This window comes from Neopsephotus bourkii, unplaced genomic scaffold, assembly GCF_033783945.1.
Source record: "Neopsephotus bourkii isolate Nb327-2 ecotype Australia unplaced genomic scaffold, CSIRO-AGI_Nbou_v1 NB_1181, whole genome shotgun sequence".
NCBI lineage: Eukaryota > Metazoa > Chordata > Aves > Psittaciformes > Psittacidae > Neopsephotus > Neopsephotus bourkii.
This window is the reverse complement of record NW_026901666.1, coordinates 2308765-2325031: the sequence shown is the minus strand read 5'-3', so window position 1 is coordinate 2325031 and position 16267 is coordinate 2308765. Positions and strand designations below refer to the sequence as shown.

Genomic DNA, 16267 nt, shown 5'->3' with positions numbered 1-16267 from the left:
CAAAGGCAATTCTAGAATTTTTTTAAACATCTTTAATTCCTAGGAATCACACTGATATGTATATATCCACACATGTAGTTGATTTATTATTGATATATTGTTAATATATCTACTCTATATATACCATATATAATGTATTGTTATCTATTTTATTAAATGTTCTATACATAAATATAGATATAAATAATTTTTCACTGTAGCTTTGCATTCTGAAATGGTCAAAACATTCACCTCAGCAGAAACGTATGATTCAGTATTACTAACAATGTAACCTAGGACACCACTGTGTTGTCAGGTTAATCCTATTCAATTCAACTTCTACAAGATGGCTGAGTCAGGGAGAAGGAAATATAACTACCACAAAGAATCTCCTTAGTACAAATGCACTTACTTTCAGGACACCATCTATCTTCAGCCCATCTGTTACAGTCGTAATTGTCCACTGCATTATCACAAGTAAAGCACTTAAAACTGTTTGGAAATGGAGTGGCTTTAAAAGTATTAAAATATAGTAAGTTTGTGTGTATTAATAAAAAAAATATTCAAAATAATACTGTGCTTGTACACACATTGCTTACAGAAACATATTACATACATATTTTCAATGATACATCACTGTTGGACACTCATGCAACAAGTTTTGTAGAAAACTTTTACATTTTTAACTGGTTTTGCTATGCCTGCCTGAACTTTAAAACACCTTCTCTTGTTTTCATTCTGTCACAATCCAAAATACCGTTTAAGTAATGGTGGAAGAACAGGAAAAAGAGAACACCTTAGATGTATGCCCATGATACTAAATCCACATGTATGTTAATACACATACACAAACACTGTCTACAGATTCATTTGATGAAAAAAAACTACATCTTCAAAACCAGCTTCAGATCTTAATCTCCAGCTCTGAAGAGGACTATTTTAAAACCTTATTTACATTATACAAATATATAAATGATTTTAAGGTGTACAGTTCCCTAGATGCACATATATACCTATTATATCTAGCTGTCCTGACTGTTTTAATGATATGTATAATGAAAATCTTCTCTCCTTAAGTGAAGGATAGAATGATTCTGATGCTAGATAAGAGGCAAAAAAAAAAATGATGCTATTAGTGACAACTGGCTTCACAGGTCTCACAAGGTTTTTAATTACCTTCAGTTTGAATTAATTGCTTGCAGCACACCTATTCTTTCCCTTACAAAATCCCCAACAAGATAAAAGACAAAAATATCTGTTCTGCATTATTTCTGAGAAATCCACTGCATAATTGCTCTGTAGGAAGACATTTCAGAGACAGAAAAAAAAAGAATAAAAGCACTTAAAATGTGAAAGCCCTCACGCACTCTTTTAATTAAGCAATGCATGCAATTGTTTGTTTTCTTTCAATCTACTTCTAAAATCTTAGAAGTAAACTAAACTGCTGTGGGTTGAAAAGCAGTTTTATTTTAAACTTTTTATTCTTCATATTTGAAGAAGACAAACAGCTAAAAACCAAAGGATTGAAAGAATATGGTAGCTAAAATGCTAAGCTACAATTGCATACACAAAAAAAGCGTTAACTGTCTACTTACGGTCTAGTGGAGGTCTCACATTGTAAAAGTTGATGTTCTCAGCTGAAATCCTATTTCCTGAAAGGATGAAGAACGGAAGAAAGGCTCCGGCCAGCACGGGATAGAATAACAACATGCTGAGTATCATTGTACATGAAAAGTAAAACTCTTGGGCCTAAGAAAGAAAACACATTATTTAGAATCATAAAGAACTGAGTGTGTAGAACAAGAAATTTCCTATTACATATTCCTAAAATATTGAAAATTCAGTCCGTAGGTCTGTACTATGAAGACGGCTAATGCAAGTGAACATGTAATGATGATCAATGCAAAGCTGAGCAGTTACTGCCTTCTGCTGGCCAGGATCCTGTACAGAGTCTTTAAACTTCCACAAACTCAAAAAAGCTAATAATATCTCTTTAATCCATTTACCCTTCTAAGGAATGTCAATCTCACAGAATTCTTATGAGAGTTCCTAAAAATCAACATGCAAACTGAACTCCTTTATATCTTACTTGAAACAGACAGACTACAATACCATTAAAGAAAGCAAAACACAGACAAATGCCATTTTTAACACCAACAGCCTAGAACTCAAGTCAAATTCCTTATCTGACACTGATCAGTGTATGCCTATTGCTTTCAGATAAGCTACATCGTCTGAATTGTAAGTGTGCTTTCCAGTGGCACAGTGTTAAAAATCGCAAGTGTAAATTCAAATTATTTCTTCTTAAAGTGCATACTACGGAGATGCTAAGGAAGACACCTGATGATGGTACACAAGTCTTGGAGAATTGCAAAGCAGCACGTTTGGAGGATGTGATAGAGGTTTTGGGCACGTTTATTTGGGTCCTCCTAGGTACTTCGATAAGGGCTTTGTGGAGACGAAGAACTAACTGATGAACATTTTGGTCAGTTTGATATTTAGATGTACACACATACACACAGAGACGTATGTATGGCAAATAGCAATAATACTGGAGACCTCGTTCAGGTATTAAAAGGCAGAATCAGCTTAAATGGCACCCCGCCCATGCAAATTCCCAGCAGGAGAAACCAGCTTGAGTGGAGGCTCCTGCCAAACCAGAGATGTTACTTTGAGCTGCCAAATGCATTCATTCAGAAATCTCTCTGCATACCCCTGCAAAGGCCTGTGTAGATGCACACTACACCTGTGCAGGAAGCTCCAAATGAATCCAAGCACTGAAATGAAAATGGTACTCATACCATGGCAGAGAAGTCAAAGGATTTCCTTCTTTTCCTTGTTCTTTTTTTTGTTTGCTTGGTTGGTTGATTTGGGTTTTGCAATTGACACAGGTGGGAATTATTTGAAAGATGGTTTTAACAACAAACCTATCAACAGCAAGTTCAACTTTATACACTGGGGGCTTAACTTAAGTTTTGTTTTGCAAATATGAATATATTTCAGTAGATATTGAGAAAGCCGTGGCATACCTCTCGTTTCAGTGCACCTCCAAGACTATTTTCTGTGGACGCTCAAGGTTTCTTCTGATTGTAGCCCAGGATCTAAGGAAGGATTAAGAAGAATGTGTGGGAAACAAATAGCAACTGATCGTCATAATTCTGTTCTGAAGGAACTAATTAACTGAAACACTGTGTGTCCTTATTTAAATTGAGAATTAAGAAAGAAACCTGGAAGTGTGGTGGTTTTCATAACAAAATACACAAAGAAGCGCCTGAACTACAAAATATGGCTCTATCTTATGGAGTGTATCCTACTGCAGAAATAGATTCCCTCCTTCCTGTGGTACTCCGAAGTCTTGAAAGACAAATGACAGACAAAAAGTGAAGCAATGAGACTACTCTGTCCTTCCATAAGGATGAGTTTATTTCTCTTGCAAGAGAAAAACATTACTCAGGCAATGACCTAGGCGGGACTACACAATACCAGATGAATAAATATTTCACACTCTAGAGATATTAAAACTTTCAACACATGCTTTGACCAAAATAGAAGCACTCATCAGCAGCGAGGTAACCTAAAGGTTAGAGGTTATTAGCAAACTGTAAAGTAAACAGGTCCCCCACAGTTCATTCCTCACTGAAACAGAAACACAAAAATGTTGGCCAAACCCCTAATACCACTGCAAAATCCCAAATAAATCTAAAACAAAGTTACAGCTCTTTCCAATTAAGCACACACTATTTGCACAGTGATATTCTGCAGCATCAAAGACAGGCTGTTTATAACCCTCTTGACTTGACTCACTACCACACACTCGAGGTGCACATTTCAAATGTACACTTATTTTTAGTGGTTGACTCTTCTTTTAATTTGTCAGGAGACAAACCTGTGTATCATGGTTTAGTGTGAGGTGTCGCTGCCCATGGCACGGGGGTTGGAACTTGATGATCTTAAGGTCCTTTCCAACCCTAACTATTCCATGATTCTACGTCATGACTCGATGCTTTTCTGCTAACAAATCAACCCACACCATATTCTGCCATTAGCTGTTGCCTGCAAAGTCTATTTCATGACCCTTAATGTCTTCCAAAACAGATCATTGAAATGTGGCATTACACATGATAGGAGAAAGGGAAAAGAGGAGACAGTGCTGCTACTACACTTAGAATCATAGAATCATAGAATAGTTAGGGTTGGAAAGGACCTTAAGATCATCAAGTTCCAACCCCCCTGCCATGGGCAGGGACACCTCACACTAAACCATGTCACCCAAGGCTTCGCCCAACCTGGCCTTGAACACCACCAGGGATGGAGCATTCACAACCTCCCTGGACAACCCATTCCGGTGCCTCACCACCCTCACGGGAAAGAATTTCCTCCCTATATCCAATCTAAACTTCCCCTGTTTAAGTTTTAACCCGTTATCCCTTGTCCTGTCACTACAGTAACTTCATGAATGACCCAAATACCTTCCAACCTAATTTCTCCTTTCTCTAGCATTCTTAGCTCTACCAGTTTAAACTGGAGACACCAGCTCTTCTTCAAGTCTCCTTTTGTTTCATACAGTTCAAATCAGTGCTTTAAAATTCCGTCCTTTGCCATCAGTATTTAAGATTCTTCAAATCAAACTTTTTCTTACAAAATGACCTTTTATCCCAGTGTCAAGAGATGGTGGAATTTCTACTTCAGCTGACAAATTTCTTTTTTTCTTCATAGACAATAATTCCCCCTGTTATTCAATCCCGCTCTTCTACTTTAGGGTATTTTGGATCAGGCTTACATGATACAACCAAGAGAATAAAAAACAGTGTACCAAACCCCTTCATTAATACCATAACTATTATTCTGAATCAGTTGAAGATTTAAAGTCAATGTATTAACAAAATTTCATAAGTACCGGAAGCAAAATACATTAACGTAACTTCTATAAAATTATACTTTCCATGAAAATAGCCAATCTGATAAAAAGGCAACAACTGAAGTCTAACTTAAGGGATCTTTGTTTCCCACACAGAGGAGAATTCTTACTTGGTGATTTAAAAACAAAACCACCCCAAAGCACAGCATATGAAATGCAATTATGCATAACTGAGTTGGCCAACTCTTCAGTATTGTCCCCTCTTTCTGATGTAGAAGCTAGGTCTCTCCTGTTGGCATCAGTATCACTGTAACTCTATTTGCAGCTTGTACTTTGCTATTCTTTCCCATAAGCCTCTCCTGTCATCCGTTACTGGAGTTCAAACACAGAGACACCATAGTCTTCACCAGCTGAAAATCAGAAGTACTACAAATTTAATTTTATTAAAAAAATAATTTTATTTAAAAAAAATTACAGAAACTGATGCCAAAATGTGAAGTTAAAAATACAGTAGAATCATGGAATAGTGTGGGTTGGAACGGGCCTTAACAACCATCCATTTCCAACACTTCTGCCACAGGCAGGAACACCTTCCACTAGACCAGGTTGCTCCAAGCCCCGTCCAACCTGGCCTTGAACACTGCCAGGGATGGGGCAGCCACAGCTTCTCTGAGCAGCCTGTGCCAGTGCCTCACCACCCTCACAGGGAAGAACTTCCTAATATCTAATCTAAATCTCCCTTCTGTTAGCTTAAGGCCATTTCCCTCCATCCTATCCCAAAATGTCCCTCTTCAGCTTTCTTGACAGTCCATTAAGGCACTGGAAGCTTCTCTGAAGTCTCCTGGAGCCTTCTCTTCTGCAGGCTGAACAAGCCCAGCTCTCTCAGCCTGTACCCATAGCAGAGGTGCTCCAGCCCTCAGAGCATCTTTGTGGCCTCCTCTGGACGTGCTTCAACAGGAGGTCCAGTAGCACATAACTCCAGTGACTCCAGCACAAGTAGGTGCCAATTTTAAGTTCCTGATCCCAGTCAACTTTCTTTTACATCTGTGGGCAATCAGGGATCCAGTTCGCACTAGCTTCAGTGGGGTAGTATCAGGCCCTTAAAGCACACAGGCTGCCTAAGTGTTGCTGGCAAAGGTGTGAGAAGAACCTTTTTTGTGTCTTTAATGCCAACATCTTTCTTCATAGGTCCCCTGCAAAACAGCTCTATTTATGTCCTTTGAAAGGGCATAAACTATGCCTCAAGCAAGTTACTTTCAAATTGGCAAGCCAGTTTTAATCAAGTAGCAAATACTGTAGTGTATTTTGGGCAGCTCAATATAATTTTTTTTTTTTCAATTTTACTTTGTGGGAAGATAAAGCATTGTATCTTTTCAAAGCATAATAGTTGCAAAATTATTCTCCTTTACATGTTTTCTGCAGTTTTTACTAGATTGAGGAAAATTTGCCTTTATGGGGAGACTGGCCTGTAACTTGATCTGATGCACCTGGGTAGCAAATAAAAGCCACAATTACACTTGGTCCAGCTTTCTACAAATTCAAGCTCTCTCCTGCTCCCCTCCCCTAAGGTCCTATTGCTTTCCTGTCCTTGTTTCCCCAGAGAAGCTCATGCCAAATGGAAAATTTTAGGTAATATAAATACAAAAAAGCTAGTCTTTAGTTGGTGTAAAGCACAGTAAATTGATCTCACGATTTGATGTAGTCAAAGGTGTCCTTGTTTGCTAACCAGGCCAATAAATAATGGATGCTGTGCGACATGGTCTTAGTTACACAGCTGCACCAGCAGTCATTCTTAAATAAAATAGGAAAATATTGGCAAAAAAAATGCTGTTCATATCTAAAAATCTTTAAAATGCTTATTTCCTTCATAGTCTCTTATCTCTGTTGTACTTTCATATAATATTATCTAGTAGTATGAATAAACATTTCATTAGGACCAATTAGGAACTCTCATTAATGAATGAAAAAACTGTCACAACACAGAAGATAAACAAGAGCAAACATGGAGACATAGCTTTCCTGGGGTGAGGGAAGAAGACCCAAGAGGGAAGGGCTGTTAATATATGCTCTATAACGAACTTGTAACTGAAGCACATATCAAGAAAACAATGAGGTATATAATGGCTGAAATAATTAATATATTCCAGGAGGTTTTAAGATTTATCTTGCAGTGTGTAACAGAATAGGAGGAAGCTGTATGCTTGATTTCTGATTTTAATAAAATTCGAGTCTGTCTACATTGTTTTTCCTGGCAGACTCCCTGGAGGATTAGCAGATTTAACATGAGATACGGAATGCAAATGAAACTTCCTCCTGTCATTTAGTAAGTAATTTTCAGGTGCTATTAGATAATTGCAAATGCTTATGTTAAGCTTGTTAAATACCACTTCAGGACATAAGAGTTAGAAATACATAGGTGGAAAGGTATGTATGTTAAGGGCTGAGAAAGTTAAAACCAATACCTGACATCATCAGGTGTTCCCTACAACAAATCAGGAAGTCCAAAACTGACACTTCAACTTATCTAAAAGGACAAAAATAGCTCCTTGGTTTTCCCATTTCTTAGACAAATACTGCCATTCTTATGTTTTTCTCTGGAGACCATTTAACTTGATCTATAAGCCACCACTTACTCCCCTTCAAAACTCAGTGAGTGAATAAGTGGATGGAACAAATAAAAGAAAACCTTCATTTTCCTTGGGAAATAGGCAGAGTATGTTTAAAGTAAAAAAAGGGGAGATAAGGAGAGAAAAACTTATGAAGGATTAAAAATCTCAAAATACTATTACTGATCCACAGATCCAAACTACAAGCTATACAAGTTCTACCTTTCCTTACCTACCGAGCTGAAATGTCTATTTTCTGATTTTTTGCCTTGCAGCATGTTATCATTAGTATACAATACATAGGAAAACAGATTTTACATTACTTTGACAGACATCTACAAGTAGTAATACAACAGAATAAAATTCAAGTTATCAACATTATTTTTAAATACAACACATTTCTTTATTTTCACCCACAGCACACTTAACCATGCCTAGAATTAAATTTGGTCTTAATTATAAGAAATTATTGAGCTCTTTATCTATGATCTTATAAAACATACAGATCTCGTAATGACAACACCATCTGGCTTGGGGTATAATGCTGGCATGGGAAGTTGTGATGCAAGCCGATAGCGAGACACAGAGGTGTCTGACTACACAATGCATACAACTGCAATTATTTCAAAAAGAAAACAAGGTATGACTATTGTGATAAATCTGAGCAGTACCACTGAAGTATCTGCAAGGATAAAACATGCATTTGTTTTTAAGCTCATACAAAAAAGATCCATGGAATGAAAACAGTATTAAATCTCATTCCTTTCATAGCCAAAACTGCTCAGCAAAAGTAGTCTTTATTTTAAAATTCAGAATCCCTGAACATCTTTGGAAAATAATTTATTCTATCTAAGAATACACTAATGAGAGATAAATTTCTTATTCCCTTCTGCAAGAATATAATTCCCTCCAAGAACTGCACTTTGTCAAACCAAATTTTGCTCTTCAGCTTTCAACAGCATCTATATATCACATATGCAAGTGTTTTAAATCTCTCTCCCCCATTCATCTGCAAGACTGGAAATAGGAACTCAATATTACTCTAGAGAAAAGAGATTATAGGAATAAGCAACTTTTTTTCTTTCCTTGAGCTCATCAGAGCATCTCTGTAAAAATCAGTTTAATGACGTTAATTTTACAGAGTATTTTGTTAAATACCCCAGTGGATCAGACCATTATTAACTAGGTAGACCTTACTACAAATGGTGGGATAGAACTTCAGCAGACCTAGCTCTCCATACACAAGTTACTGAGACCACAGTTTACAGGAGCTAAAGGCCCCAGTGAACACCGAGTCAGCTGAGAATAAAGACAAAATTCTGATTTTCAGCATCCTTCTACAAGTTTAGCTCCAGACCACAGTCAATATTTAAAAGACTTTTTTCCTGCCAAGCTAAAGATACCCATACTCAGCAAGACTATAAGGTAACACTACTGCATGTTGCACAAGAATGACGTTCTTCAAGACCTATTTTAGAACACGAGAAAGGGAGGACAACAACGTTGCTCCAATGAAATCAAGAGACATCTCTGTGTGTGTTTATATATACACACTGTGTATATAAATACATATACCATCCACTAATTATTATTAAATGAAAAATGAAGGTCTTTAAGCCAGTAAAATTCAGCCTCAGAAATATGCCATGGTTTTCATGCCTACATTTCCAAGTGAAATCCCATTTCTAACAAACTATGCCCAACATACATAGTTAGCATGCTATAAAGTTACATATACCACTCTAGACAATAAAACAGGACATTCTAGACAAAAGAATGAAAACCTACATGATTTCCATTTGTGAAATAAATATATTCCCATTAAAACTAGTATGTCAAAGCAAAGATATACATGAAAAAGGCTTGCTAGGAGAAAAGAATGTTTGCTTGCAGACCTACTTCAAATCTTCAATACACCAAAATCTGTTTGAACCTAGAATGGCCCTATGGGATCAGAAAAATTAGAAGGTTTGACAGCTTCTGCATCACAAAGAACATTTTCTAAAAGCTTCACATTCAGTTGTATTTCAAAACTAAGATTTAAGTTATGCACCAGTTGAATTCATAAACCTGAAAAGTGTGCTGTTTTACCCAACATTGATTTCTGGAGTGAATTCACTGACATCAGCCTTCACTTCAGAAAGAATAATGGGTTCAAAATAAACCTGTTCTGCTGCTCCTTCCTTGAGCCTTAGTTGCAAAATTTTGCCAAGTCACAAAAGGTTTGGTATTGTGTGTGCAAATGCACGGATTTGCACTGAAAGAATAAGAAGAAAAGGTAAGGTCACTTTGTCTAGTTTTACTGTAGTAAGTGTCAGGGTCCAAGCTCTCATGGCAAAATGTCCTTTGACTTTCTATAGCAGGTCGCTTTACTAAACCCCCAGTTTTCTACAATAACACAACACTAGAGGGACTCAACAACAAGCTGGAGGGAAGGAATGCCATCCAAAGGGACCTGGACAGGCGTGAGAGGTAGTCTGTGCAAACCTCATGCAGTTTAACAAGACCAAGTGCAAAGTCCTACACCTGAGTCATGGCAACCCCAAGCACAAATACAGGCAGAGAATGGATTGAGAGCAGCCCTGAGGAAAAAGACTTGGTGGTGTTGGTTGATGGGAAGCTCATCGTGACCTGGCAGTGTGCACTTGCAGCCCAGAAAGCCAAATGTGTCCTGGACTGCATCACCAGCAGCGTGACCAGCAGGTAGAGGGTAGGAATTCTCCCCCTCTGCTCCACTCTGGTGAAACTCTCCCCCTGCCCCAGTCCCACATCGAGTTCTGGGAACCCCATAATAAGAAGGACATGGACCTGCTGGACTTAGACCAGAGTAGGCCACAAATATGCTCAGAGGGCTGGAGCACCTCTCCTGTGAAGACAGGCTGAGAGAGCTGGGCTTGTTCAGTCTGAAGAAGAGGCTTCACGGATACCTTACAGAAAATGGTCACCATCAGTTTATGTCAGTTTACGATAGAAGCAAAAACTTAACCTGAATTGCAATAGAAAAAAAAAAAAACACCACACTAAGTCAATTACTGGTTCGTACTGGCAGGGTTTAATGTGCAAAATTTTATAGCACTGGTACATGTCCGATACTCTTTTTGCCTCCTATCAAGCTTTTGTTACTATGCAATCCTTGAAATCATAAAGAATATAATAGCCTTAAATGCACCAGGAATGACTGCAAATGCTTCTGGAGAAACACCAGCAGTTCCATGTTCTGTTACACTATTTCCAGGGAACTGCAACAATAAACTTGTGCCATTGAATGAATTTAGGTCAGAAAAATCAGTTGTGAAGAACTAACAACCTGACTTCATACTGAATTCCTTGAGAAGAATCTTTTGTTGAGAAGCACCTGAACTCATCTCAAGAGGCAGGAAGTCCTATTTCTAAGAAATACACATATCTGAATTAACCTTCTTATTGAAAATGTAACTTTAAAGGCAAAAATCTTTTACAGGTTGTATTTGCATAGCCTACATGTTGTTTATGTTTATTAAAAGGAATGATTTGCATTGCACATGTGCTGGAGGCAGGGAAAGAGTGAAATTCTGACTGTAAAGTCAACACAGGATGTACTACAGGAGTAACACTCCAACTGACATGAAAAGTACCTTCCTTGAAATCACTTTGCCTACAGAGCTGCCCTGCACTCGGTGTCATACATCACAAATAACATCACTAGCACTGCAACAGAACTAATTTTGAGCAGAAAATTTATCATAGTGTCACTGATTACACTTCTGAAAAATGTTTTGTGCACAAAATTCCGCCTCATTCACATGATTACTCTTTCTGAGGCACGTACTTTCCGTCACTGAAAACTGAAGAAGTATTTGAGAAATTCCTATTATTCTGCCTTGCCCTACACGAGCTGCTATAACATCTAGAAGAAATAGTATGGCAGAGGTAGTTCCCAGGAGATGAACCCAAATTGTTCATTTCCACACAGTTTCATCCCTGAAATTTCAGACTGCTCCACTCTGAAGCAGTGAATACTTCACATGTGGCTTCCTAAATTACAGAGGAAGATTTTTCTACCTCATTCAACCACTAATGGAGAATAAATGGTGAAAATCCCATCTCCTGGCCAAGTTTCTGTCTGCAGTACTCTTGTTTCTACAACCCCTTCTAGCTGAGCTGTTCACTCCTATTATTTGCCACCAAAGGTTGAGAAGCTAGCACTGATGTGAGCGATTTGGATTATGTCTTTTGGGAAAATCTTAATACACATGACAGAATACATCTACACACATATTTTACAGCAGTGTAAAAGGAAAAATTTACTTGGAAGATAAGTCCAGAGGTACATGAACTCTGCAAAAGCAAGAGATGAAAGGAAGTAAGGAGAAAAAGGCTTTATTTTTCTAAAAGTACTAACAAAGTCTGTTTCAATTCTTTATGAAGTTACAAACATAAAAAGGCTTAAGAGTTGTTTGTTTTGAAATGCTTTAAATTAACTATGCTTAATAAATTGAGGACCCAGCCAGTCTGACTTAGTGCAAGATGGCATTTACTTCCAATCAACATGCTAATCCAGACAGCTGAAAACAGCAAAAAGCTGATTTTAGTTTTTACTAGCTGACAACTCCTACACACAAGCAATATTTGGCACAATTTGTTATTTGAACAGCTTCAGTCGGCCTTCTGTTGCATTGTGAGAGAAAAGTGATTTGCCCTCATTTCAAGAGGAGGGACAATACAAACATAAAAACCTCCCTTTCACACGTTAACAAAAGCTGTGTTGACATATATGCCATATCTTCAACTACAAAACTCAAATGCTGCACTGTTTTTCTTCGTCTAAGGCTCAAATTTCCGGGACAGAGGCACATAGCTTCCATGTCTATAGACACAGTATTAAGCATTAATAACTGATTATAATATTTAATTAAAGTTATTAGAAAATAACTTGGTTTGTACAGTTTCTCTCATTGCCCTTCACAATAAACATCTGTACTCTAGGACTGGAATCACATCACTATATATAGAAGCTGAAAGAAAATCACACTTCCATCATCCTGCAGTTACTTGCTTGATTTGCTAGAGGCTGAACCTTGAATATTATTATTAAGGTAACATTTGCAGGATTCAGAAAAAAACAAACATCCATCATTTCCGGTCTTTTCCTCATTGTCCAGGACAGATACACAACATTTTATAGCATTTCATAGCACTTTTTTTGTAATATTTTTCACTAAAGTGTTTTTTTTTTAATAAACAAACAAAAAGCTTGAATCTAAACTGCAAAGAAAACAGGGAGGCAACCATTTCCAGTATCAGCCATTTGTGTTGCAGCAGCATCCAGACAGTCCCTTTGCTTCTTGCAGCTTTAGCCCCCACTTATCTCCCTGGCAGTTCCTGCAGAAATTCAATAATAGCACTGGCTATCTTACAAATCCTAACTATTTGGAATGGTCCGTCCCCTCCTCAACTTAGTAGCATATATTGGAAGGAAATGGGTAAATGTCTATTTCTTGAAAAAAATCCCATCCTGATACCTTTTTACTACCACCAAAGGGACAGGGGTATGTCTTCACACTGTAAAAGATACGATGATTCTGGGTATGTTTTGTGGTCTTTGTCCTAAAGAAAGCAACTAAGCATCTTGTTTTTGTCTAGGACAAACCTTCCCTTCCCCTGACACACATTTCCCATTTCTCAGCTGTTTCCTTTTACTTTTTTTCCCCCTTATCTCTTTAGTTTGATGGTATCAAGGCAGTGCAATTTTCTCACTTGCTAGAGGAAGCTACATAAGAGTTTCATAATTAAAGTGACAGAACTGTTTATATTCAGTACCATCCTAGCTCTTTGCGATATTTTCCAAGCACAGTAAGACTATTTACACTTCATAGTCTTTCCTACCTTCCCATCTCTTAGGTGCTCTCTGAGAAGAAATAATTTTCAACTTCTGGGTATTTCTGCAGAGCAGAAACTGGCTTCTATTTCTCAAAGTCTAACACTTGATGAAATCCCATGACTTACTCTTTTCAGTCAAGTCAATAGAATAATATAGCAAAACATAGGAAGTAATTTATAATCTGACCTAAAAAGTAGTTTTCATTCTATTAGAAAAGCAATAGAAAGAGACAAAATGCACACTCCACCTCTGCCCTTATCTGCTCACAAGACAATGCCACCTTCTTAAATAAACTGGCAGCGCCACAACAAGTAACAATAGGAATGCCTCTGGGTGGGGGAGATTTGTTTACTATACATATTGCCTGCAATGTGCAAGGTTTAATTTGACAAATTAAAGTTGGCATATTTTCCATTTCCTTCATTTCCTGTTCAAAATCAAGAGTTACGCTAAACTGAAAAGCACTACAAGTGAAAAAATAAATCCTACTTTACTAAAAGCAATAAATCTCTGGAAGGTAAGGCAATGCTGACTAAAAAAACATAAAATTAAGCACTGTATTTTAGAAGTGAATGTTAATTTTTGCATATGAAATGTCATCAGGTTTTTTGCAGCAGAATTTCCTCCAAGATTTATGAACTGGTATGAGAGGACTAAATGCAAACTCAAGAGCCAAATGATTCATCTGCCTTTTAATTTTTTTCTTCCCGTACCCCAGTTTCAGATCCTCTCATGCATTTTCACATAGCCTGGTAACTCTAGCTTTCTAAGAGGTGCAGACATTCAACGCTCCATCCATTTGCAGCAAACTAATTGTGACTATTGATACAGTTTACCAGCTAGAACACACATAAAATACTATGAGTAAACCATGCAATATCTGCATGCTGCATTTCAAAACAGGTGCACAACTCAACATAAAGGGTGAATACATAGTTCATTGTATCTGTTTCTCTTTATTGTGCTTTTCATGTGCTATACGCCAGTTCCAAGAACTATCAGATGCCATTTGAGTAAGCTATCCGTATAAATGAACACAGATGAAAACTTGCCTTACTACTATTCCCCTCTAAACAGAAAGCAATTCACTAGGGAAAAGAAGAAATCTTATTCCTTTTGTGTACAGGAGCTCACATTCTAACTCTTCACAATCAAAGGCACCATGTGCTTTTTCATAAGGTTCCTCGGAGCCTTGCAGAAATCCTTTGTATAACCTTGGGTGTATTTTAGGCAGATAGGTCGTTACCAAATTAGCACCAGGATAAACTGGAACGAAAGACACAAGGAAAAAAAAAAAAAGGTATGAAAACCAAAACAAACCACTAAAAATGGAAAAAAACCCCAAAGATTGGTAAGAAAATAAACACTAGTAAGAAACCACCACAGTCTTTCATAACAAAAACTGTTGCATACCTTTATTTACTATTATTGCTAGTCTCTTTAGGTTTACATTCTTTCACCAGGCTCCACAGTTTTCCCTCAGCACTTGCAAACATATGAAAAGGGCTAAAAGAAGTATAAGGAAACACAGCTGTTAGGTCATTTCATTCTGGAGGATTTGTAGGGTTTAAGTTGATTGTTTCTTTGGACTGACAATACGTATTTCCAAATGTCTTTCAATACTCTCAGTTAATGGATGAGAGAAGGAGATTTTTCACTTGATTTTCTCCCATTAGAGACTATATTTTTCAAAGTTTTTTTTTCTGTTAGGCTTCTTCCCTGTAGAAAAGGAAGCTTTGTTTGTTTGGGAGATGGCTCTGAACTGTGTTGCACAACATCTCTGAAGCTCTCTTCTCTCCAAAACAGCCAAGCAATGAGTTGTTTTAGGGAAGAATATACAAACATCTCATCTCACAGCTATAATTTCTCCTGTATATATTCACCCTCCACACCCTTCTTGAGAATTTGCAATTCAGGGACTTCCAGGGGCAGAAACAATGTACATATGTTGGTGCTTAGTTGTCTGTCCATGGCTTGGTTAATTGAACTGTCCATGGGTTATTGCTGTCAGTTGCTGAATCCGTCTAGAGATGGTAACAACATCCCATGGCAATAAACTGCAAAGTACAAACACATACCTTTTAAAAAAGCACTTCCTTCTTTTTGTTTAGACCCAACTGAGTGTTTCATTTTATGGCATCTCATCCTTGCCTCCTATGAAAAACCGTAAGTGACCACTCTAGGCTTCCTTTCTCCACACTTGCCACAATTTGTTATCTCTCACATCCCTGATATGTTTGTCTCCTCTTCTAAGCTGAACAATGTAAACCATTTTCCTCAAATGAAGACCTGAATTTTTATTTTTATTTTTTGGTTGATAGTATATATTCTGAAATCAAGGGAAAGGCAGCCACTAAACAAAGTGGGGGTACTTATTACAAGGGAAGGGGATATATATATATACACATATACACATTCATAAGCCCTTCACTCTAACCTAAACAGACTTCATACCTAAACTGAAGGAAAAATTAAATTTTCATTACTGCTAATGGTATACTAAATTTCCTTTCATTAACTATATTAATTTTCACAAAGTAGATCATGCAATACACCAATTATTCATAGGTTAGGAATACACTTTTTTAGAGGTTAAATGACTTCCAGAAATTGTCAATTAAAAGTAAGTCCTAAGTGCGCATCAAACAATTCCTCAAAATGTGTTCTGAGAACATCAACAGACAAATAGAGTTTCAGATGGTAACTTGTAGCTTATTCCTTTCATTCCAGTACCTTTAATATGATGTATGGATTATGCAGAAGTTGATACAAACAGAAAACTAGTTATCTACTTGAAGGATTTACAGCTGTGTACAAACAAAATAAGAACATAACTAAAACATTTTCAGATTCAGATCTTCAATTCCAAGTGTCAGCCTAGAGCAATATTTTATGTCTGAGCTATAGTATTAAATCCCCCAAACATGGGAAGGTTCAAAAAGAACATCCTTTCAGACTCTTAAT

The 16267-nt window shown here is 37.3% G+C and overlaps 1 protein-coding gene across 1 annotated transcript in view; it reads right to left on the bottom strand.

Moving 5' to 3' along the window:
- Positions 1 to 16267, bottom strand: part of LYPD6B (LY6/PLAUR domain containing 6B) — a 55723-nt gene that overhangs the window by 5731 nt on the left and 33725 nt on the right. Inside the window, exons 3-5 of the mRNA XM_061363738.1 lie at positions 3009 to 3080; positions 1575 to 1728; positions 392 to 490 (exon numbers count right to left, since the gene is read on the bottom strand). Coding sequence (XP_061219722.1) covers positions 392 to 490; positions 1575 to 1701 — 226 coding nt within the window. The 5' untranslated portion in view covers positions 1702 to 1728; positions 3009 to 3080. The remainder of the gene's footprint in view (positions 1 to 391; positions 491 to 1574; positions 1729 to 3008; positions 3081 to 16267) is intronic.